This window comes from Sinocyclocheilus anshuiensis, unplaced genomic scaffold, assembly GCF_001515605.1.
Source record: "Sinocyclocheilus anshuiensis isolate Anshui unplaced genomic scaffold, SAMN03320099.WGS_v1.1 scaffold454, whole genome shotgun sequence".
Taxonomy (NCBI): Eukaryota; Metazoa; Chordata; class Actinopteri; order Cypriniformes; family Cyprinidae; genus Sinocyclocheilus; species Sinocyclocheilus anshuiensis.
The window spans coordinates 2,729,403-2,753,063 of record NW_015548217.1 but is presented as its reverse complement, the minus strand read 5'-3'; the positions used below and the strand labels follow the sequence as shown (position 1 = coordinate 2,753,063).

At 38.0% G+C, this 23,661-nt stretch overlaps 3 protein-coding genes and 1 long non-coding RNA gene across 5 annotated transcripts in view; 3 read left to right on the top strand and 1 right to left on the bottom strand.

Moving 5' to 3' along the window:
- The first annotated feature begins 559 nt into the window (after positions 1 to 559).
- On the top strand, positions 560 to 15,983 carry LOC107653917 (uncharacterized). The gene is made up of 5 exons (XM_016440780.1): positions 560 to 779; positions 868 to 993; positions 5,889 to 6,001; positions 14,387 to 14,594; positions 15,844 to 15,983. Exons 1-5 carry the CDS (start codon positions 584 to 586, stop codon positions 15,981 to 15,983), a joined length of 783 nt encoding a protein of 260 aa, XP_016296266.1. The 5' UTR covers positions 560 to 583.
- Positions 15,984 to 16,039: 56 nt separating this feature from the next.
- Positions 16,040 to 22,425, bottom strand: LOC107654025 (uncharacterized). Its single transcript, XM_016440913.1, has 5 exons — positions 20,442 to 22,425; positions 16,928 to 17,166; positions 16,698 to 16,732; positions 16,208 to 16,562; positions 16,040 to 16,177 (listed from the first exon to the last, which is right to left on the bottom strand). Exons 1-5 carry the CDS (start codon positions 20,619 to 20,621, stop codon positions 16,078 to 16,080), a joined length of 909 nt encoding a protein of 302 aa, XP_016296399.1. The 5' UTR covers positions 20,622 to 22,425; the 3' UTR covers positions 16,040 to 16,077.
- On the top strand, positions 17,941 to 21,764 carry LOC107654026 (mucin-5AC-like). Its single transcript, XM_016440914.1, has 2 exons — positions 17,941 to 18,111; positions 19,292 to 21,764. Exons 1-2 carry the CDS (start codon positions 17,960 to 17,962, stop codon positions 20,091 to 20,093), a joined length of 954 nt encoding a protein of 317 aa, XP_016296400.1. The 5' UTR covers positions 17,941 to 17,959; the 3' UTR covers positions 20,094 to 21,764.
- Positions 22,426 to 22,444: 19 nt separating the features above from the next.
- Positions 22,445 to 23,661, top strand: part of LOC107654027 (uncharacterized) — a 5,233-nt gene continuing 4,016 nt past the window's right edge. The window contains exon 1 of one of the 2 annotated variants that reach the window (XR_001630297.1): positions 22,445 to 22,849. This is a non-coding gene — a long non-coding RNA (uncharacterized LOC107654027). Of the gene's footprint in view, positions 22,854 to 23,661 lie in introns of both variants that reach the window. The other variant, XR_001630296.1, reaches the window with a different exon arrangement.

The window sequence follows — 23,661 nt, the reverse complement described above, 5'->3', positions numbered from 1 at the left end:
AAAACATCCAGAGAAAGTAGCCTGAAATTAAGTCATGTAATATACATAAAAGCCTACTCATATTATAAACTTATTTAAACAAAGTGTTTAAAATAGTAAACAATAATCTCAACTATAACAGCAAATTTAAGTCATCCGTTATTCATTAAAGATTGGGTTACATGAAAATAGATTATATAATTATAGTAGATTAAAATAGATAGGCTAATGATGAAAATAGATGAAAATCTAACCGGCATGCACTGCGTCGAGGAAATCGCCGATTGGTCTGTGTAGTAGATAAATAGGCCCTGCTGTCTGCATGCACAAGTTTGGCCTTACTTGGGTCGTTTGCGCCAGAGGTCTACGGGGCTTGATTTTTTATTTATTTTTTATTTGTTTCTGGCTTCATGACATGTCATTATCATGCATGGACCTGAAATGACGTGTAACAGGAGTTTAAAGATAATGATAGCGTTACTGATAAATTGGGAATTTGTAATATTGACATTAGCCCATCTTAACAAAGACGTTACAAATCGATCAAATGAGTCGCTCAAAGCACAGCAGTCTCTGTATTTGAGAGCCGCTGACGCTCACGAAGATGACTGTGAACGATATCTCAACACTTCAGCGTTTTCAAGTGATCCAGCGGACGACTCGACGATCCAATCCACTTTCAAATGCCATGCATGTGAGGACCAGTCTGGTTAATAATGCGGACCAAAACGGAGCGAATCCCTCGCAAAATGACGAATTTGAGGAGATTCTCAGAGGACCTGTGACTTGGCGATTCTTGAGTAAGTTAAGCTGCTTATAAGATTATTGGTGTTTTAAAATAATTTGTTTTACTGACTTGTCATAAAATCCGCTTATTCGTTCATCAAGGAGATCAACAGAATTTGAATGGAGTAGTGGTGTCCGACGACTCTCAGCCCGTGTTTACTTGTGGCAAGGAACACCTTTGGATCAAGTTTTCCACGACGCGGCATTCAAATCCACGCTTGATTATCAGTGAGTACTCCTGAATATTTACTCTTGAGTTATAAAGAGGCGGAGGGAAATCGATTTTAGATTTGTTCACAAAGTATGACGTTTTCATTTGTTTGTTTTTAATTTTTTTTTAATTAATTTTAGTCCTAAATGGACCCTAAAAAGAAAACTGGGAGAAGATCGAATGTTTGAGATCTGCGCCACGTGCGTCGGGGTTTTAAAGAGGCCACACTGCTTTTAAAGTGAAACCTGCTGCAGTCTGTGTAATTGATGGAAATCAAAGAACAAAAGAAAAAGAGAAATCACTCACTGCTCCCTTTAGCTCACTGATTAACTTTAGTAGCTTGAATAGATGAATCTATATTCAATTTAGTTTTTGCATATACTATTTATAGCTTGTGTGAAATTGTTTTAAAGGGGTCATATGATGCAATTTCAAGTTTTCCTTTCTCTTTGGAATGTTACAAGCTCTTGGTGCATAAAGAAGATCTGTAAAGTTGCAAAGACTAAAGTCTCAAATCCAAAGAGATATTCTTTATAAAAGTTAAGAGTCAGCCACGCCTACCTAAAATGACTCGTTCTAACACGCCCCACATGTCTACGTCACGATGTGAAAATATTAGCATAATGCCACCCAAAATAAAGCATGTCAACATTATTCTTTTATACCAAATACACAAAATAATGATCTTTAAAATAGCATCATATGACCCCTTTAAGTTCACTTAAAAGCGGTTATGTTTTTCATAACTTATTCAATAAAAAAAAATAATGGCTTTCAGTTATACTGTCATGTTGAATAGCTATAGTTGAGGAGGAAGATGCTTTTAGTAGAGACATCAGTAGTAGTGCTGTCAATCGATTAAAAAAAACTAATCACACTTTTTTTCCTGAAATTAATCACTGTTAATCCCACTAACATTTAAAGTTTTTAAATATACTTTTATATTGCAATAATTTCACATTCAATCTTCAATTTAATTTAGAAACCGCAGAGACAGTATATTTTTAATATCGGTTTAATTGCATCTTTATTTTTTTATGATTGAAGCGAGTATCACTGATACAATACTACTGATGTCTCTAGGAAATTCTTTTTTCCCCCAGTATTTAACCATTGACTATAGCCTTTCAACATTACAGTATAATTGAGAGCTATCAATTCCAATGTATTGTTTCACTTGTATTTTCATTCTCAGCTGTTTACGTTCACTTAAGTACATAACTTATGAGGGTTTACATGAATAATCACTAGAGATGCACCGATTACAATTTTCTTGTCCGATTCTGATTTTTTTTTGGAAGTGTGACCTGCCGATACCGATACCGATTCTGATTTTCTCTCTAAGAACTATAATTGACAACATATACAAACAAAAATCTATGCAAATTTCAATGCAAAAATTATTTACATAAAAGATATTATTAAACATTACAATTCCCCCAATCTGGACTAAGGTACAGATTTTCTCTCACTTAAACAACTCTCAAAATAAAGTGCTTCTTGACTGGAAAGAGGAAGAAATAGTTAACTTAAAATGAGCTGCTGTATGTAACAAAACAGATGTCATTTCCCACCGTTTATAAATGGTCATTTCCCCCCCCCCCCAACCTTATTAAATGTGTCATCTTTCACATCAAATTCTTACTTTGTTTCAATTAATTCAGTTAGAATAATAAGAAACTGTAGAGTTGCTACCATTCAAATGAAACTAGTATTAACTAGGGATATGCCGGTATCAATTTTTCATGTTGCGATTAATTGCTAATGCTTTTGTCACGGTATACGGTATTATCACGGTATTGAAATTTCTTCTTTTTTTTTTAAGTGCTGTCATAATACAGTATAACGGGTTTAATAACTCGCTTTCATCCAGAGCGTCTCTCACATGTTCCGCCATGTGCTTCTCGTCCGCGCTTATTTACATCAGTGCGCACGCGTCTTTCACGCAGCATACAGCGGTGTTGTGCATTTTGACCAGTTGATGGGAAAAGTATTCTTAAAATGCATTCAAAATTCTGAATAATTTGTAATATATAATTATTCACGGTATTTAGAAGTGCCCACCATAACAATATCGTGCATATTCATTACCGTGATATACCGCACTACCGAATACCGACAAGTCTATATGTCAGTCATATGAGAAGTGAGCAGAGAAAAGTTACTACTCGGAAAACGTACAAATAAAGATAATTTTAGATGTTTAATTGCTGTTTGGAGCATTGGAATTGCTAGACGGGGACTTAATGAACTATTTTTTTTTATGAAAATCCAAAATTCGACCAAAATGAATTTTTTTTTTTCTTCTCAAAATTAGCCTGTGTGCATTCTGACTCATTTTGCCAGCACAGGTCACATATGACTTGTGTGTGTGTGTGTGTGTGTGTGTGTGTGTGTGTGTGTTAGAAATACACATTTGACAGTAGCTTGAGCTGACAGTAGTTGTAGCTTAAGTTTTATCATCAAAACAGTAACATCTATAAAAACTGTAACGACTTCATTTTTATATGGTGAAATGTAATCATTCTGAACTTTTTTGGTTTATTAAAATTAACCATTGTTCTTCCATAGTAGCATACTTTTAGATCATGATACCCACAGTTAAAAATACAATGCTATCTTAAAAATGTATCTGTATGGTTTCTAGGTATTTGTATGAAAAACAGTAGTCTGTGCGTTTATACTAAATGTATTTAAACACTAGCTTAATCACAAAAAATGCTGTATATTCCATTATATCTTTAATATATTTAATACATGTCTATATTAATAATATAATTACATTCTATATGAATATCCCACATTTCTGCCACAATATAATGGTACAGTTAGTGTTACTACAGTAAATCCATGGTAAATGATGGCAATTTGTAGATTGAAAAGCTTCCTGACTGTGCGCAGTGTTTCTCCTGTTTGTCAGCGCCATTTCATCTGGCTTTAAACTAGTTTAAATCACTGAATCGTTTGTTTTTTTGCTGAATTCAAGCACTTCACGATGGATCTCACAGCACTGTTCAGTGCTAGCGTGACCGAGACTCATCAGTGAGTAAGGCCACATGTCCACCAAAGTGTTTTTTCCCGAGGCTAGCTAGCGTACTTTTTCAGTTGTTCTAAATGGGCTTTTAAAACAGCAGGAGCGTACGGAGCGCTGAGCGTCTTTTTCGCTCCGAGCACTTGGTGTTATTTCTCTGCGCCGAGTTGAAGAATGTTCAACTTCAGGTAAAACGTAGCACTCATCACTGTCACTTTTCAGTCAGCTAACCAATCACAGTGGAGGAGGGGAGGGACGAATACAGACCAACCATCACACCCTGCTTGTACTACGGCTGAACAACAATGGAGAAGTTAAATATTGCTTTTCTCAGAGTATTTATGTCTTTACTAGATTGAATTACCGGACTACCATAATATTATGAAAAATAATGCTTGGAGAAACATTTCATTCGTATGCATCTGCCATATACTTCAGCGGATATTTAATATCTTTCATATTTCATATTTTGTATACTCGACAACTTCAGTAGTTTTATACTTCATTATCAGATTTAATTTGATTGGCATTAGCGATGTTTCTTAGAATTGTAGTTCTTTTCAAGTCGTTAAGTATACTGTCTTTTACCTTGTGGTGTTTTGTCTGACTTTGGAATACTTTTTTGCCTCAAATAAAGGTTTGAATCAAATGAATGAGGCATTTATATAGTGCTTTGTGTATTGCTGTACACCCAAAGCGCTATACAGTCATATGGGGGATCTCTCCTTAACCACCAATAGTGTGCAGCATCCACCTGGATGTGATGGCAGCCAAAGAACAATGGCGTCAGTGCGCTCACACCACACTAGCTACAGGTGGAGAGGAGAGAGATAGAGACAATTCAGTAGATGGTGACTATTAGGAGGCCGTGATTGACAGGGGCCAGTGGAGGGAATTTGGCCAGAACACGGGGGTTCAACCCCTACTCTTTACGAGAAGTGCCATGGGATTTTTTTAATGGCCACAGAGAGTCAGGTCCTCGGTTTAACGTCTCATCTGAAAGACAGTGCTTTTTACACCGGGATTAAAGTTCCGTCGCTACGACGGATTTCCGTCAGTTCATAAAGACAGTCACTTGCTTCATTCCTGAATGATTCAGCCGTTCGAATGAATGATTCAGTGATAAAATCAGTGACTTGCCGCCACCTGCTGGCGGATTTAGTTTCATTTTTAGCGTATAATTTCCGTTATTTGAATCACATTTCTGTATTCAAAATTGTATATTTAAAACATTAATCTCCACATGAATTTATGAATTTAATTGCACTCATGCTACCTCTGAGCCTCATTAAACGTCTGAAAATGTACCTACAAGCCACTTTTGTGTTCTTCTGTGCCACCTCTGTAGTACGAATTAATTTATTAATACTAATTTCATATGATTGGTTGAACTGACAGAAATCTGTCGTAGCGACAGAACTTTAATCCCTGTTTTTACAGTATAGTGTCCCCCTGTCACTATACTGGGGTGTTAGGAGCCACACAAACCACAGGATGAGCACCTGTTGGTCTCACTAACACCTCTTCCAGCAGCAACCTAGTTTTCCCAGGAGGTCTCCCATCCAAGTACCGACCAGGCTCAACCCTGCTTAGCTTCAGTGTGGAAACAGTCTTGGGCTGCAGGGTGATATGGCTGTGGCAATGATTAACCTTGTAATGCTGTGATTCACCTTATAGCTGTGTGGCCTGATTCATGGCTTTTAATGCTGTAAAGATTTTTTTTTTTTTAAACCCTATGGGAAAAATGAATGGGGAAAAATACTTCCAGAACCATTGCTGCCTAAAAAGTGGGCGTGATATATCGAATGTGAATGTGCATTCTGTTTATCAACATTTTTTAAAAAGTTTTAAATGAAATTAATTTTCAAATCATATTTGCAGAGACTGAATGGGCAGATTCACACACACAAAAGCAGTGCCGATGCATCAGAAGGAATCATGGGCCATCAATGCTGCTGAGGATCTACTTCAAAGACTGCTATGCTTCAAATTGGGTAAGATTTTTTTAGCAGTACCATAAATGCCATGTTACTAATATTCACGAGTTGTCACCTTGACAGACTGGTTAATTCTTTCTTTGCTTTGCTAATTTCCATACTAGACATTTTAATGAAATTATATTCATCAATCCCATACCGTTTCTGCATGTAATTTTAGGGTGTTTTCACATGTAGTTCGTTTTAAACCAGCCCCAGTTCGCTTAAAATGAACCAGAAAGGGAACTGGCCAAAAGTGACCTCAGTCCTTTTGGTGTTCACAATATTGTTGACTCAAAAGAGAACCCAGTTCTTTTCTTTGCCCTCTTCAGCACTTAATTGATCTCAGACCCTTTCTTGTTCATACCACAACTTCATAAGAACCCAGACTCCAGCTTTCTGTGCAGCAGTGAAATGCTGGAGTCTGATCTGGAAAATTTGGAAGATGAAGTGGAGAGGGAAAGGGGTGAGGAAGAGCTGGCAATCCCCCTGATCATGACACTGGTCAAGACATTGCAGAGTTTTAACAACGCATTTCAGTCAATCTTAAAATTAAAAGGGAATATTATAAAGTTAATTAAACTTGCTTTTTTTTCCTCCGATAAGATGGTATTAAAATGTTTCTTTGCTACTATTTATTGCCACTATATTGTTTCGCTGCTTTCATTGACACATACGAGACGCCGCACACACACACACACACACACACACACATCACTCGCAGTCGCAGAGACACAGATCAGAGATAGTGCTGCTCATACACAAAAATATTCACGAGCATGGACACTTGTTGTCAACGCTACAGACCAAGTTTTATTAATATAGTAGATTTGATACTGAATCGCTATATTTCTCAGCAACTAGGGGGTAAAATTGGATGTTTAAACGAAACTTAACTTTTGCAGAATGAGATGCACAGACACAATTCACACTCAACTTTCCTCTCTCTCTCTCGATAATTAATTCAAATCAATATAATTAATGCATTCAAATACATGTGATCTCACCGCACTACGTCTCTGTGTCTGATTTAAAGCGGGCAGAATGCTAGATCTCTTCTGCGTGTCGGGTGGTTCTTTGCCTTCACGACGAAAATACTTAATGTATGCATTAAATAAATTAATGCGCAGTTAACCGTAGATTACATAAATTACAAAATAATTGTTTTATTAATAATAATTAAAAAAATATATAGCCTATATAAAACGAGGGCTCAAACGAACTAGGTGTGAAAACACCCGTAGTCTTGATATAGGTACACTCTAAAAATGCTGGGTTGTTTCAACCCAATTTTGGGTCAAATATGGACTAACCCAACTGTTGGGTTAAAATTTTGTTACATTTTTAAATTAACTTTTTAACCCAACAGTTGGGTTAGTCCATATTTGACCCAAAATTGGGTTGAAACAACCCAGCATTTTTAGAGTGTAATATTATCATTAAAACTGACAAACTCCTGAAGGTTTTAACCTGTCTGTTCCTTACCTTAAGAACTGATAGATGTAAAAAATGGTATGTTATCCATATAGTACTGCTGACCATTTAGGCCTCTTTATTTTAAATCTTTTAAAGCTCATAGCAACCAGGGGCCTCATGTATAAACGTTGCGTATGCACAATATGGGCATAGAAATGTGTGTACGCGGTTTTCCATGCACATATCTGGATTTATAAACAAAAAATGGTGTAATGGTGCTCACCGTACTGATAATCTTGACTGCGTACGCACTCTTTTTCCTGGAGTGAGAAAAGTAATGAAGTAAACATGGATTTTAAACTGTTTTCATTTCGATATACAGTCATGGCCAAAAGTTTTGGCACTGACATAAATTTTGTTTTGCTAAGTTTGCTGCTTCAGTATTTGTAGATTATTTTTCCACATGTTTCTATGGTATACTGATAAACAAGTTTTAAAGGCGATATTTACAGTGTTGAACCTTGTTCTTCATAACCTCTGCAATTCGCTCTGGCATGCTGGATATTAGCTTCTGGGCCAAATCCTGACTGATGGCAATCCATTCTTGCCTTATTAGTTCTCGGAGTTGATCACAATTTGTGGGCTTCTGCTTGTCCACTCACCTTTTGAGGACTGACCACAGATTCTCTATGGGATTGAGATCCAGGGAGTTGTCTGGCCACGGATCCAAAATTTCAATGTAATGATCTTCGAGCCACTTTATAACTCTTTCTTTGTGACATGGTGCTCCATCATGCTGGAAAATGCACGGATCATTCAATTAAATTAAATTCAAGTTTATTTGTATAGCGCTTTTCATGTTACAAATCGTTGCAAAGCAACTGCGTCTGTTCGCGCAAATCATTCATTATCCAGTCTCATCTACAGAAGAAGTGAGTATAATGTTTTGTAATGAAGAAATTTTAACCAAACTATGTTACAGACTTTTCATTAAGACCCTAAAGAATCATATCAACTTGTGGAAAATGGGCATCATATGACCCCTTTAAGACATATTTGTAGTGGATGCGCTATGGAAACATAGCATGCTTTAATGACAGCGGGGAGTGCTATAATTTATATTTAAACTAAACTGCAGATCTCATCTAATGAGAGAATTTTTTTCGCAAGAACAATGATGCGCACTTACTTCGATATTATGGCAGACACAGCTGGATTTGGTGGTCGAACGGTCCATTGTCCAGTTTGAATAGGTCTGATAATAGCTTACTGTACAACCGTAGCTGCACAGAGGTGTACGTCATGTGAAGGCACATTTCCGTACATTTCTGCCATATGTACATTAACTGACAGTCACCACTGATAAGCTACCACTAAATATTGTAGAAACTTAATTTGCTGTGAAGTTGCCTTGCGATGATCTGTATCGTGAAAAGCGCTATACAAATAAACTTGAATTGAATTGAATCTCCACAACATTATGAAAAATACCACTGTATTAGAAGGATACAACTTGGAAAAATAAATGTAATATTATGAAATATGTAATGCATAAATTTTAATTTGATTTGAATTGTTTAAAACAAATGAAATACTATTTGGCCAATGGAAAATATGTGTTTGTGTGTGTGTGTGTATATTAGGGCTGGTAATTTAACGCATTAATTAGGTTAATTACTGTGAAAAATGATGCGTTAAAATTAACGCACTTGCCCCGCCCCAGACCTATGTGGGTCATCTGACATTTCATACAGTTGATCGATGACAAATAATGGGCAGGGCAACAACTCACTGCTTGATGGAGCCTAGTATAGGGCTGTGTTCGATACAACGATGTATCGTCACAAAGATTTGAGCATACGAATATCGTTACAGCTGTCTCTGTATCGATATCTCGGCACGTGCGCAGCAGTGGACCACACTTAATTTGAATACAAGAGCACAGTTTAAAAAGGAGTAGCAGTGTTGGGCAAGTTACTTCCAAAATGTAATGCATTATATATTAGTTACTGTCTTTTGAAAGTAATTAGTTGCATTTACAATATTACTGTCTCTGAATTGTAATGCGTTACACTACTTTTGAGTTACTTTCACCAAAATATCCACAGAAGTATTAGCAATAAAATGCCAAAATGTAGTTTATTGCTGGCTGCTCATTCTACATCCAGTGGAGGGTCTATAGCATAAAATTATAAAATCATATTTAGATACCGGTATGTAGGTCTACATTAATGTTACGTTGTAGTTTAGGTTAAATGCATAACTAAGCACAAACCGCATTATTACATTCATAAATAACACCGGTAAATAAAGCGAAATGTTATAATGTACAAACAATAAACACAATATCTAGCCTATAAACTATTTTGAACGTTTCAGAAGAAAAGAATGAAAAATATAAGTTGCTAAACAAGCCAAAAGTAGGCTAATTCAATGCGAAACTGAAAGCAAACAGCGTTCTCGCACAGCCTACCTCATTCGGCATTAATCCAATTAAATGTGTCCATATTTGCGATGTATTTGAATGCTAAACTATTATTTATTATGTAAACCAGGCTTACTTAACGCTCTTAAAAAAACATCCTCGTCACATGAGCAAATGTGTGTTTGGCCCGAGCTCAGGCTGAACGGCACGGATTGTACTACGCAGTACGCACTATTTAAATTAACCAGTGGATCTATATGTTTGGTTGACTGCATTTTATTATGATAATGAACAGGCTGCAATGTTTGCAATGCTGTATGTGTGCGCGTGAGGCGCCGGCGTGATCGAGTAGCGGAAAAAAATAGTTTTGTTTTTTTTGTTGTTGTTTATTTGTTTATGTGGTGTTTTTAATATGCTTTTAGACAAACCATGTGCCAATCAATTTATCAACACCATTGCAGAGTATTTTCTCCTTAAAACTTTAGTTTCCCAAAGGCAGTCACAGAAATGCGGTTTGAAACAGCCTTTTTTTGCTATGTCACAATTCAATAACCAATCGCGTTAAGGGATCCTATCCTCGGCATATCATTAATTGTGCTGCAAAGCAGAGGGTCTAGTGCAGGGGTGGGCAAACTTGGCCCTTCCAGGTCACTTTCCTTCAGAGTTTAGCTCCAACTCTAATCAAACACACCTGAACCAGCTAATCATTGTCTTCAAGACTACTGGAAAGCTACAGGCAGGTGAGTTTTATCAGGATTGGACCAAATCTCTGCAGGAAAGTGGCCTGGAAGGGCCAAGTTGGCCCATCACTGGTCTAGTGAGAAGGTAGCCAGGTTAATCCGGTAACAGTTATATTTTTTCTGTAGATGTTTCGCTAACTGTTAATATTTCCCCCCTATTTTCACGGTCATGTGCTGTTAGCGCTTATTTATTTGTATTTAGAACCGCTAACTTGAATAATTACCCGTGGCAGCAGTGTAAATGTAGCCTGGAGTCAGACGCACCTCTCCCGCATTGGCATCCGCACGTCACACGTGTATGATCACGGGTGCGATTTGGAATTACAAACTTGGCTGCATTTGAGTCTTCAAGGGATTTTGAGGACACAACATCAAGTAAGTAAATTTCAGAATCCACTGTAGTTGTCCGCTAGTAAAAACAGTTTGATCAGTCATTATCCGTGTACGAACCAGCGCAAACAGATAATGTCACCTGACTCGCCTCACGAAGTTAGCCATCAGTCTCCTTGCTTACGTTGAGCATACCAACTTATTTCTGGTTCAAACACATATGGCTTAATTAAACCAATATTTCGCGTTGTATTCGCGTTGTCCATTGTATCGCGTTTACTACAGTTCAGTTAGTGGCGCTGGCTCATGGCTGGCTGGTGTGTGACCTGAGTGGAGGCGGGGCTAATTTGTGTATTCATAGATCCGCGTATAGTAAATTAGGCAAGGGTGTAGAGTTGCATTCAAGCTATTTTAAGGCATGAGAATTTTCACAAGAAAAAACATTTAAATGTCATTTTGATGATCAAAGATGAGTTTTAAAGGATAAAATTTGACTACAGGGGGAGTTTAATGCATGTTTTGAACGAATTGGGTGAACCATTTGGCGCCTTGAACCACTGGCCATAGGCACGTTGGATTTGAAGCGGCGCTGCACAGACCGATCGGTGTATGACATTAAAGTACCGCGAGAGCGATTCGAAAGCATAAGGAGCCGTCTGCTCTCTATAGCTCTCGCGGTACTTTGATGTAACACACCGATCGGTCTGATTGATTCATTAGTCGAACAAGCCTAATGATTCAATGGACCATTCATAAAGAACCATTTACTTCACTCCTGAATGAATCAGCCATTTGAACGAATCAAATAAATGAATAAATGACTTGATGACTTAAGACATTTACCACCACCTACTGGCAGTTTTATTTTATTATTTAGAGTATCATTTCATGAAAGAAATAATTTAATGTTTCCATAGTAATAATAATAAAATTAATAAAATAAATTATTAAAGGTGTAGTTCACCCACCCAAAAATTACAATTGTGTCATCATTTACTCACCCTCATGGTCCAAAAGAATATATGTAATTTTATCAAACAAAATATTTCTTGCTGAAACTACTTTTTGTAATGTTTGTTTGATGCTTTATACAACAATGACTTTAAATGATCTTTTGGGAGTAATTTCTCAGCCAAATTTGATGTGCGATTTAATTTGCGATTAATTAGATTAATTAATCGCCACATCATGCAAGTAATTAGATTAAAAATTAATCACCTACCAGCCTTATATATGAATACTGGATGATTTTAGCGCAAAAATAAATTGTGGCATAAATGGCATTTAGTCCGCATCTCATTTCCTTAACGTCTTATACCTTTGACTAGGGCTGCGCGATAAATCGTGATAAATCGCAATCAATATTAGGCAAAAGCTGCAATATTCATGCGCGCATCTTGTCAGTGAGGCACGGTTCTGTGATCAGTAGTAAATCTCCATCCAAAAGCCAGAGGGCGCTGTCACGCAGAAAATCCAAATATGCCCCGCAGAAGAAATCCAGGAAATCCCGATCACTGAAATACATCAGCGAATTATTAAATGTAAGTTTCAAAAACCTTTCATTTTTGACATCAATGTGACTATAGTGCCAAAATATGTGTTCGAACTAGGCCTAGCCTATAAAACTCAACAATAAGCCACCTTTTCTGTAGTTTTATTTATGGCATAATGCACACCTCCTTAAATGTAATCTAAACATTCCAAGTTAATATCCTATTTTTTGTAGGAATTTTAGGCATTTTTCATGTCTCAGTTTTAGCCTGTTAATCTTTTTCGCAACTTTTGTGTGTGTGTGTGAGTAAATTGTGACGCGAATAGTCTCTCATGAACGTGCAGCCTTGTAAAGAGGACCAGCAGCCAAGGTCAGGGTTTTTCATTCAAAAATTCTCATTAGCCTGTAGATTGAAATGAAAGATCCTTAATACTACAATATTACAACAAGGAAAGTGTGTAATTTTTATGATTTTCATAATGACTGTTTAATAACCATAACATGCAGTAAGAGCCTTTGTGTAAATTTCTTTCATTCTTTTTTTTACATTTTTGATGCTTTAGGCTGCAGCCTACGACTATCCCACGTTTTGAAATTAACCCTCACTATACATTTTCTAATGATTTTTAAGGATGTTATAATGTTATATTATAATGTTATTGTTTTAATTTGTTATTTGATCTCTGATAATTCCAGTCAGTTTGAAACTTGTCCCTTTGCGCCACCTGGCGGTAGTTTTGTGAACGACTTGAACGCGCGACATGCAGTTAAAGCCGTGGCCCTGCGGCAGCAGTAAGAGTCATTTTGGTTGTCCACCTACTATACCAGCCGTTAAAAAGTTTTTTTTTTTTTTCCAAATTTGAAAGATAGTTACAAACCTGCTTGATGCTTCCATTGGTCCTTGGCAAATTGGTATATGATGCAAAGTCCTATCTTTGAATGGATTTCAAACATAAAAGTCCCAAAATGGTAGTTTCTTTATGGTCTCATCACATGATATTTCATAAAATGGACATTATTGGACAAAGTTTTTGTATATTATGATGGAAATATAAATACAAATGCTTTGCAATAATATACAGGATTGCAAAACTCTTTGAAAATCATGCCAAATAGTGCAGAAAATTAATCTGAATAAATTTAGGGTAATTTCAAAGATGTTTCCAAAAAAGTTATGGCCGGAAGGTCGCACCACATGATATTTTGACACTTTGAATAACAGAATAGTTACAAATAACCTAATGGTTTTTGAAAAGCTTAAGCGAGTACATACAGGTGCATCTCAAATTAGAATGTCGTGGAAAAGTTCATTAATTTGTTGAGATAGTGAATTGGTGGGTTTTTGTTAAATGTGAGCCAAAATCATCACAATTAAAAGAACCAAAGACTTAAACTACTTCAGTCTGTGTGCATTGAATTTATTTAATATACGAGTTTCACAATTTGAGTTGAATTACTGAAATAAATGAACTTTTCCGCGACATTCTAATTTATTGAGAACTGTACATGGGAGAGGTACGTAATATATATGGCATCTTTTTATGGATTTAAACCAATTTTTAACTGAAAAAATGCAATCGAACAGAAAATTTAGGCGTCACGTCATTGACCCATGCACATATATAGCTAAAATATGTATAATGTTAATTATGAATTCGGCCTGTTGTGATCAGGATTTTTTTGGGGAAAAAAATCAAATTGATGGGCATAATTTCCAACATTATAGGGTTTGCATGCGGTCCCCGTGAGGGGAAAAAAAAAATTAAATACTAGATGTTTATCTATAAGTGTAACAATGCAAACAATTTTTCTGTAAGGAGTAGGTTTAGTGTTAGGGGATAGAAAATATTGTTTGGTCATTATGAAATCAATAGAATCTGGAAAGTCCCCACAATTCACAGAAACCTAATGTGTGTGTTCGTTTCTCAGTTCATCAGCTATTGCCAATTTTGTGTATTGCCTGCCATAATGAAAGTGAAACTGTCCATTTAATCCCTCAGACTCGAGACAGAAGGATGTACTACTCTGTAGGAGTACTTTACTTTGATCACCTTCAAATGAAGAGTTTCTCTGGCATTGCCACCTGTCATGCTGCCATCCTGCCACATGATGCACCTTCTACAGAAGAATCACCTGAAGTTATCTGTGGAAAGCCATTTGTGATTGTAAAATTACCAGTCAAGAGGATTAAAAGTGTTAAAGTTTTGGGTGAGTACTTATTGATAAGTACTTATGGATAAGGTAGTTACACCACTAATTTTGGACTATAGCAATTTTATTCTATATTCATGAAGCTTCAGTAGAACAACATTGAACAACAGTGATATGTTGTCGGGCCATATGTCAGTAAACAAATTTTCCTGTCCTGTCAGCCGTTATACTGTGCTCATAGCATGTGTGCTTCAATTGCGTGTACAAATGGGGTGGCACACGCTGTGCATTTCATATTAAAGCGCAAAAGAAACTACGAGCATGCACTGTTGTAGTTTTGTCAGTTAAGTCATGAAGATGATTAAAGCGGTGTTAAAACTGTGCATGCATTTAAGTATTTGTTAAATATGAGTCACATTTAAGAACATGTCTCTGAAATGCAGTGGCTTTCACAACTGTCTTTGTGCATCCCAGCACTGTCTCCCTCATCTGACACACCTGATTCAACTCATCAACTCATTACTAGAGACTTTAAGATCTGAAGTGGGTCAGGAGTGTTAAAGAGTAGTGAGAAAATACAATGCATGTCAGATCCGCATAATGATCTGCAGCGGCATCTCTTAAAGTAATAGCAACCAAAATAACCTAATAACCCAGCTGCTGTGATGTCTGTTAATCAAAGAACAAAAGAAAAAAGAGGAAATCAATAACTTTTGTAGCTTTGATCTATCTATATTTAATTTAGAATTTAGTGTTTGATAACTTTAATCAGTTTCTGTGTATTTCCTACTTGCTGAAGGGCACAGGTAGCTAATTATGACATGTTATTATTGTGGGTTTATGTGAAGACTGTTTTAAGTTCACGTAAATTTGTTTTTTCAAATCTAATAAATGTTAAAATTGATAGCTCTCAATTATACTGTTATGTTGAATGGCTATAGTCAATGGTTAAATAGGAAAAAACTTTCATAGAGACATCAGTATTATTGGTATCAGTGAATCTCACCTTCAGTCATAAAGATGCCATTAAACAAATATAAAAAAATATACTGTCTTTGTTGATTCTACATTCATTTGAAGATTGAATGTGAAATTATTGCAATATAAAAGTATATTTAAAACCTTTAACGTTAGGTGGGATTAATCACGATTAATTTCAGAAAAAAATGATTAATTCTTTTTTTTTTTTTTTTTATCTATTGACGGCACTAATAATAATAATACAAAGAACAGATGTAAACTGGTAACCATTTTGAAACAATATTTACAACCAGGAAAATTCTTCCTATCTACTTCTGTTCTCAAGGTATGTCCAGGCAATTGCCTCGTGCAGTCCTTTGGAAAAGTCACCATACTGTGTTAGTCAAATTGAAACGCTCCGCAGTTGAGGTAAGACCTGTACAATGTATAATCAAGTTTTGCTGCCATGTTTTTGTTGTCTCTTAAATTTTACAATGTATTGATTTTGCCAGGATGGTATTCTCCAGCTGGATTATCTTGATGTGACTGGAAAATTGCAGACAGTCATGTTGTCCTGTGTTCAACAGACGTTTAAAAAGGCCATCAGAAAACGAAGACAAGACCCTTTTGATTTTATTTGGGAATATGATTCAATACCTACTGTTGGGACAGACTTTGACCTTCCAGACTTTGACCTTCCAGATTTTGACCTTCCAGACTTTGATGTCAAACCCACTGTTCCATGTGGGGAATTTGAAGAAATCCCTAAAACTACCCAAAGGACACTTCCATCCAGCACACCTAGATATCCACACCCCACTTCATGGACAAACACTGATCCCTTCAGGCCACCAACTATAACGCTTGGTACAACCAAAGAAGGGGAATCCTCAAGTGCAGCTACACAACCAGACAGGATCACCAAAACTGCAACTCCTGTTGTTGATGCTGATGTAGAGTTTGGGACAGATTTGGACCTTTCAGACTTTGATGTCAAACCCACTGTTCCATGTGGGGAATTTGAAAAAACTCTTAAAACTAGCCAAAGAACACTTTCATCAAGTACTCCCACACAAACAGGCCAGGCTACATTGAAAAGCACAAGACATGACTATGAATGGGGTTTCTCAGATAAACCATTGACTCCTTTGAATTCTGCAGAAACAGCTCACTCTGTTAGCTCAACAGAAATTGTATTGAAAACATACACACCTGTTATGACAACTGCTGGAGCAACAACCTTACCTGAAACCATGCCTTATTTAACATCTGCTGCTGGAACCACAATAGCTCTGAAAACTACTTCTGCTGAAACTACTTTTCCAGACATCACTTCCATAGAAACTACTTCTCCGAGAACTAATACTGCTGAAATAATGCCCTCCATTAGTTCGACAGTAAATATTTTAGGAGCATCCACAAATGTAATGACAATCTCACCTGAGCCAACACCTGCCGTAACGTTTGCGGTTGAAACCGCAATGGCTAAAACTACCACAGAGACTAATACCCTTGCCACAACTGCTGAAGAAACCACTAACCTTGGCATCACTTCTGCAGAAACTACTACAACTTCTGTAGAAAGCACAACATCTGCAGAAACTACTAACCTTGGCATCACTTCTGCAGAAAGCACAACCCTGGGCACGACTTCTGCAGAAACAACTACCCTTGGCTCTACTTCTGCAGCAAGTACCTCACTTGGCACCTCTTCTGTAGAAAGTACAACCGTGAGCATAACCTCTACAAAAACTACTACACTTGGCATCATTTCTGCAGAAACAACTACGACTTCTGAAGAAAGAACAACCCTGGAAACCACTGCTGTGGAAACTACTACCCTTGGCACCACTTCTGTAGAAAGCAAAACCCTGGGCACGACTTCTGCAGAAACAACTACCCTTGGCTCTACTTCTGCAGCAAGTACCTCACTTGGCACCTCTTCTGTAGAAAGCACAACCCTTGGTGCCACTTCTGCAGTAAAAACATCCTCTGCAAGTTCAACAGGAATATTGGAAACATCCACACTTGTAACAACAACTGCTGGAACAGCAACTACGCCTGCCTCAACATCTCCAGTTGAAACCACAATGGCTCAAACTACCACTCCTGCAGAAACTACTACCTTTGACATCACTTCTGCAGCAAGTACCTTACTTAGCACCACTTCTGTAGAAAGTACAACCATAGGCATGACTTCTGCAGAAGCTACTACCCTTGGCATAACTTCTGCAACAGGTATCTCACTTGGCACCTCTTCTGTAGAAAGTGCAACTGTGAGCACAACCTCTGCAAAAACTACTACCATTGTCATCCCTTATGTAGAAAGCACAACCCTTGGCACCACTTCTGCAGAAAAAACATCCTTTGCAAGTTCAACAGGAATCTTGAAAACATTGCTTGTAACAACTGCTGGAACAACAGCAGCTACGCCTGGCTCAACATCTGCAGTCAAAACCACAATGGCTCAAACTACACCTTTTTCAGAAATTACTGCACTTGGCTCCACTTCTGTTGAAACTACTACCCTTAGCACCACTTCTGCAGAAACTACTACCCTTGGCACCACTTCTATAGAAAGTACAACCCTGGGCACCACTTCTGCAGAAACAACATCCTCTGTAAGTTCAACAGGAATCTTCGAAACATCCTGGCTTGTAACGACAACTGCTGGAACAACACCATCAACCATAACTACGTTTGCCTTAACATCTTCTGTTGAAACCACAATAGCTCAAACTACCACTTCTGCAGAAACTACTACCAATTCTGCAGAAACAACATCCTCTGTAAGTTCAACAGGAATCTTGGAAACATCCACGCTTGTAATGACAACTGTTGGAACAACAGCAACTATGCCTTCCTCAACATCTGCAGTTGAAACCACAATGGCTCAAACTGCCTCTTTTACAGAAATTACAACACTTGGCTCCACTTCTACAGAAACTACTATCCTTGGCACCACTTCTGTAGAAAGGACAACCATGGGCACCACTTCTGCAGAAACAACTTCATCTGTAAGTTCAACAGCCGTATTGGAAACATCCACACCAGTAATGACAACTGCTGCAACACCAAACTCAATCATAACCACGCCTGCCTTAACATCTGCAGTTGAATCCACAATGGCTCAAACTGCCTCTTTTACAGAAATTACAACACTTGGCTCCACTTCTACAGAAACTACTATCCTTGGCACCACTTCTGTAGAAAGGACAACCATGGGCACCACTTCTGCAGAAACAACTTCATCTGTAAGTTCAACAGCCGTATTGGAAACATCCACACCAGTAATGACAACTGCTGCAACACCAAACTCAATCATAACCACGCCTGCCTTAACATCTGCAGTTGAATCCACAATGGCTCAAACTACCACTTTTGCAGGAATTACTACACTTGGAACCACATCTGTAGAAATTACTGCACTTGGCAGCACTTCCGTGGAAAGTACAACCCTGGGCACCACTTCTGCTGAAACTACAGAAGTTACTACAATTTCCAGCACTTTTGCAGAAACTACTATCCTTGGGTCCTTTGCTGCAGAAACTGCTACCCTTGGCACCGTTTCTGTAGAAAGTACCACTATTGGCACCACTTCTGCTGAAATTACACCCTCAGTTTAACAGGAGTACTGTTGGAAACATCCACAATAGTACTGTCAACTGCTGGAACAACAAAGTTGTACTTTGATCCAAAAATGACTAAACTTGGCAGCACTTCTGTAGAAACTACTGCCATCGACACCCCTTCTGTAGAAAGTACTACCTTAAAACCACATCCATAAAAACTACATCCTCTGTAAGTTCAACAGGAATATTGGTTACATCTATACCAGTATTGACGTCTGCTGGAACAACTTCAGTTACAACTACACCTGGCTTAACATCTGTTATTGGAACCACAATGGCTCAAACTACCACTTCTGCAGAAATTACTACACTTGGAACCACATCTATAGAAAGTACTATGCTGGGCACCATTTCTGCTGGAAGTACACCCTCAGTTCGCTCAACAGGAAGAATATTGGAAATATCCACACCAGTAATGACAACTGCTGGAGCAACAACCTCATCTGTAACTATACCTGCATTAACATCTCCTGCTGAAACCACAAAAGGTCAATCTACCATTTCTGCAGAAATTGCTACAATTGGAACCATGTCTGTAAAAATGACAGCACTTGGCACCACTTCTGTAGACAGTACAACCTTGGACACCACTTCTGCCAAAACTAGTACCCTTGACACCACTTCTGTGGACATTGCTACACTTGGCACCACTACTGTAGAAAGTACAACCCTGAGCACTACTTCTGCTGAAACAACTTCCTCTGTAAGTTCAACAGGAGCATTTGAAACCACTACACTTGCCACCACTTCTATAGAAAGTACTACCCTTGGCACCACTTCAGTTCAAATTACATCCTCAGTTAGCTCAACAGGGATGGTGTTGGATACATCCACACCAGTTACAACAACTGCTGGAGCAACAACCTCAGCTATACTTAGACCTGAATTACATCTGTTTTTGAAACTGCAATGGCTCAAATTGCCACTTCTGCAGAAACGACTACACTTGGCACCCCTTATATAGAAAGTACTAGCTTAAGGACCACTTCTACAGAAACGGCAATCTCTGTAAGTTCAACAGAATTATTGGAAACATCCAGCTTGAAATGACAACGGCCGGAACAACAACAACCTCAACTGTAACTATGCCTGCCTTATCATCTGCTGTTGAAACAACAGTGGCTCAGCGTACCACCTCTGCAGAAATTACTACACTTGGTGCCACTTCTATACAATGTACAGCCCTAGGCACCACTTCTGCAGAAATTACTACCCTTGGAATCACATCTGTGGAAAGTACTACACTTGGCAGTACTTCTGTAGATACTAGTACTCTGGGCACCTCTTCTGCAAAAACTCCCTCACTTGGTACCACTTCTGTAGAAAGTACAACCCTGGGCACAACCTCTGCAGAAACTACTACTCTTGGCATCACTTCTATAGAAAGCACAATCCTGGGCACCACTTCTGCAGAAACAACATCCTCTGTAAGTTCAACTGGAATCTTGTTAACATCCATGCTTGTAATGACAACTGCTGGAACAACAAGCATGACTACGCCTGCCTTAGCATCTGCTGTTGAAACCACAGTGGCTCAAACTACCACTTCTGCAGAAATTACTACACTTGGATCCACGTCTGTAGAAATTACTGCACTTGGCACCACTTCTGTAGAAAGTACAACCCTGGGCACCACTTCTGCAGAAACAACATCCTCTGTAAGTTCAACAGAATTATTGGAAATGAATTAATGGAAATGATCCACACTTGGAATGACAATGGCCGGAACAACAACAACCTCAACTATGCCTGCCTTAACGTCTGCTGTTGAAACAACAGTGGCTCAGTGTACCACCTCTGCAGAAATTACTGCACTTGGTGCCACTTCTATAGAATGTACAGCCCTAGGCACCACTTCTGCAAAAATTACTACCCTTGGTATCACTGAAACTACCTCAGTTCGTTCAACAGAAATAGTATTGGAAACATCCACACCATTAATGACAACTACTGGAACACCAACCTCAACCATAACTACGCCTGCCTTGACATCTGCTGTTGAAACTACAATGGCTCAAACTACCACTTCTGCAGAAATTACTACTCTTGACACCAGTTCTGCAGAAACTGCACCCTCAGTTAATTCAGCAGGAATAGTATTGGAAACCACACCAGTAAAAACAACTGCTGGAACAACAACCTCAACTATAACTACACCTGCCTTAACATCGGTTGTTGAAACCACACTGGCTCAAACTACCACTTCTGCAGAAATTACTACTTTTGAAACCACATCTGTAGAAATGACTACACTTGGTAGCACTTCTGTATAAACTAGTACTCTTGGCATCACTTCTGCAGAAAGTACTAAATTTGGTACCATTTCTGCAGAAACTGCACCCTTAGTTAGTTCAAAGGCAGTAGTATTGGCAACATACCCACCAGTAATGACAACTACTGGAAAAACAACCTCAGCTATAACTTTGCCTTGCTTAACATCTGTTGATGAAACCACAGTGACCAAAACTACCACTTCTGCAGAAAGTACTACCTTGGGCACTACTTTTCCAAAAACTACTACTCTTGGCACCACTATAACTACACCTGCCTTAACATCTGTTGTTGAAGCCACAATGGCTCAAACTACCATTAGGCACCACTACTGCAGAAACTACAACACTTGGCACCAATTCTGAAAAAAAAAAAAACACCACCGTTGGTCCCACTTTTGTAGAAGGTACTTCCCTGGGTACCACTTGTGCACTACCCTTAGTACTACATCTGTAGAAGGTACTAACTTGGGCACTACTTCTCCAGAAACTACACTTGGAACCACTTCTGCATTAACTATAATGCTTGATAGCACTTTTGCTGAAACAACACCCTCAATTAGTTCAGCAGGAACTACAGCTATAGGCACACCTGTCTTAACGCCTGCTGTTGAAACCACAATGGCTCAAACTACCATTAGGCACCACTACTGTAGAAACTACTACTTTTGGCACCACTTCTGTAAAAAAAAAAAAACACCGTTGGTCCCTCTTTTGTAGAAGGTACTTCCCTGGGTACCACTTGTGCACACACTAGTACCCTTGCCACCACTTTTGCTTGAAACAAAACCATCTGTTAGTTCAACAGGAATAGTATTGGGATCATCCACACATGTAATGACAACTGTTGGAACAATCCGCTGTAGAAACCACATTGGCTCAAACTACCACTTCTGAAGATATTACTACAGAAACTTCTACCCTTGGTACCACATAATTATGCCTTTCTTAAAGTCTGCTGCTGAGTCCACAATGGCTCTGAAAACTTCAAAAATGTATCCTACAGGTACCACTGCAATAGTTCAATAGTACTAAAAGTACCTCTTTTAGTTCAAAAGCTATAATACTGGAAACATCCACGCGTGTAATGACAACTGCTGGAACAGCAATCTCAGCTATAACTATGCCTGGCTTTAATGTCTGCTGTTGAAATCACAGTGTCTCAAACAGAAACTACTATGGTGCTCTTGGCACCAATTCTGCAGAAACTACAACCCTAGGCACCACTTTTACTGAAACCGTTAATTCAACAGGAAAATGTATGGAAATATACACACCAGTAAGGACAACTGCTCGAACAATCACGTCTGAAACTACTCCTGGCTTAACATCTGTTGAAGCCACAATGGCTCTGAAAAGTCTCACTTATATGGAAACTGTTTTCCTGGGCACGACTTATCCAGAAACTACTACAATCTCGACAGTCTCTTCGAAAACTACAACTTCTGCAGTAGGTAGTATACCACTTATTTTGAAACAACTTAAGTTCAATTTTACAAACATCTACACCTTTATCAGAGGTGGGTAGAGTACCCAAAAACTGTACTCAAGTAAAAGTACTTATAGAAATATTTACTCCAGTAAAAGCCTGAATAGTTACTTGAGTACAAGTCAAAAAAGTATCGGATAAAAAAATCTACTCAAGTAGTTGGTTACTAGTTTGGATCATATACTGTATATCTATAGTCTATTTTTATTTAGATATGTAACGCGTTAACGCATGCGATTAATTAAACAGTCCTTAATGCATTAAAATAATTTAATGTAATTAACACTATTCACTTCAATTCAAGTTTATTTGTATAGCGCTTTTCACGATACAAATCGTTGCAAAGCAACTTTACAGCAAATGAAGTTTCTACAATATTTAGTGGTAGCTTATCAGTGGTGACTGTCAGTTAATGTACATATGGCAGAAATGTACGGAAAAATCAATTCAAGACGTAATCAAACAGACAATGAACACTATTAACAGCAATTATTATATGATGCAATCAAACTTATAGCAAAATGTGGTAGTTCTGTATGTTGTTTCAGGGTTGGCATCATCTGAGGTCCTCTGAGGGGTTGGCATCATCTCTTCTCAGGTGTTCTGGATCCAGACTGAAGCTTGTGTAAATCCTAGTTACCACGGGATGTGAATAACAGAGAAAACTGAGAAACAAATAGAGACATAATTAGCATAGCTGCTGTTCCAACCAAGCAAAATTAATTTGTTTAACCCAAACTAAAGAATAACAATGTGCATTTGATCAGATATAA

Coding starts and splice junctions, on each gene's coding strand:
- LOC107653917 (XM_016440780.1), top strand. CDS start 584: ATGACTGTGAACGATATCTCAACACTTCAGCGTTTTCAAGTGATCCAG. Junction 780..867: donor TGTGACTTGGCGATTCTTGA/GTAAGTTAAGCT, acceptor TCGTTCATCAAG/GAGATCAACAGAATTTGAAT. Junction 6,002..14,386: donor ACTGCTATGCTTCAAATTGG/GTAAGATTTTTT, acceptor TTAATCCCTCAG/ACTCGAGACAGAAGGATGTA.
- LOC107654026 (XM_016440914.1), top strand. CDS start 17,960: ATGGCTCAAACTACACCTTTTTCAGAAATTACTGCACTTGGCTCCACT. Junction 18,112..19,291: donor ACCACTTCTGCAGAAACAAC/ATCCTCTGTAAG, acceptor CATAAAAACTAC/ATCCTCTGTAAGTTCAACAG.
- LOC107654025 (XM_016440913.1), bottom strand. CDS start 20,621: ATGCTTGTTGTTCCAGCAGTTGTCATTACAAGCATGGATGTTAACAAG. Junction 16,733..16,927: donor GTTGGCTCAGGTGAGATTGT/CATTACATTTGT, acceptor AGGTAAGGTTGT/TGCTCCAGCAGTTGTCATAA. Junction 16,563..16,697: donor CATAACAGGTGTGTATGTTT/TCAATACAATTT, acceptor TTTGTGTGGGAG/TACTTGATGAAAGTGTTCTT.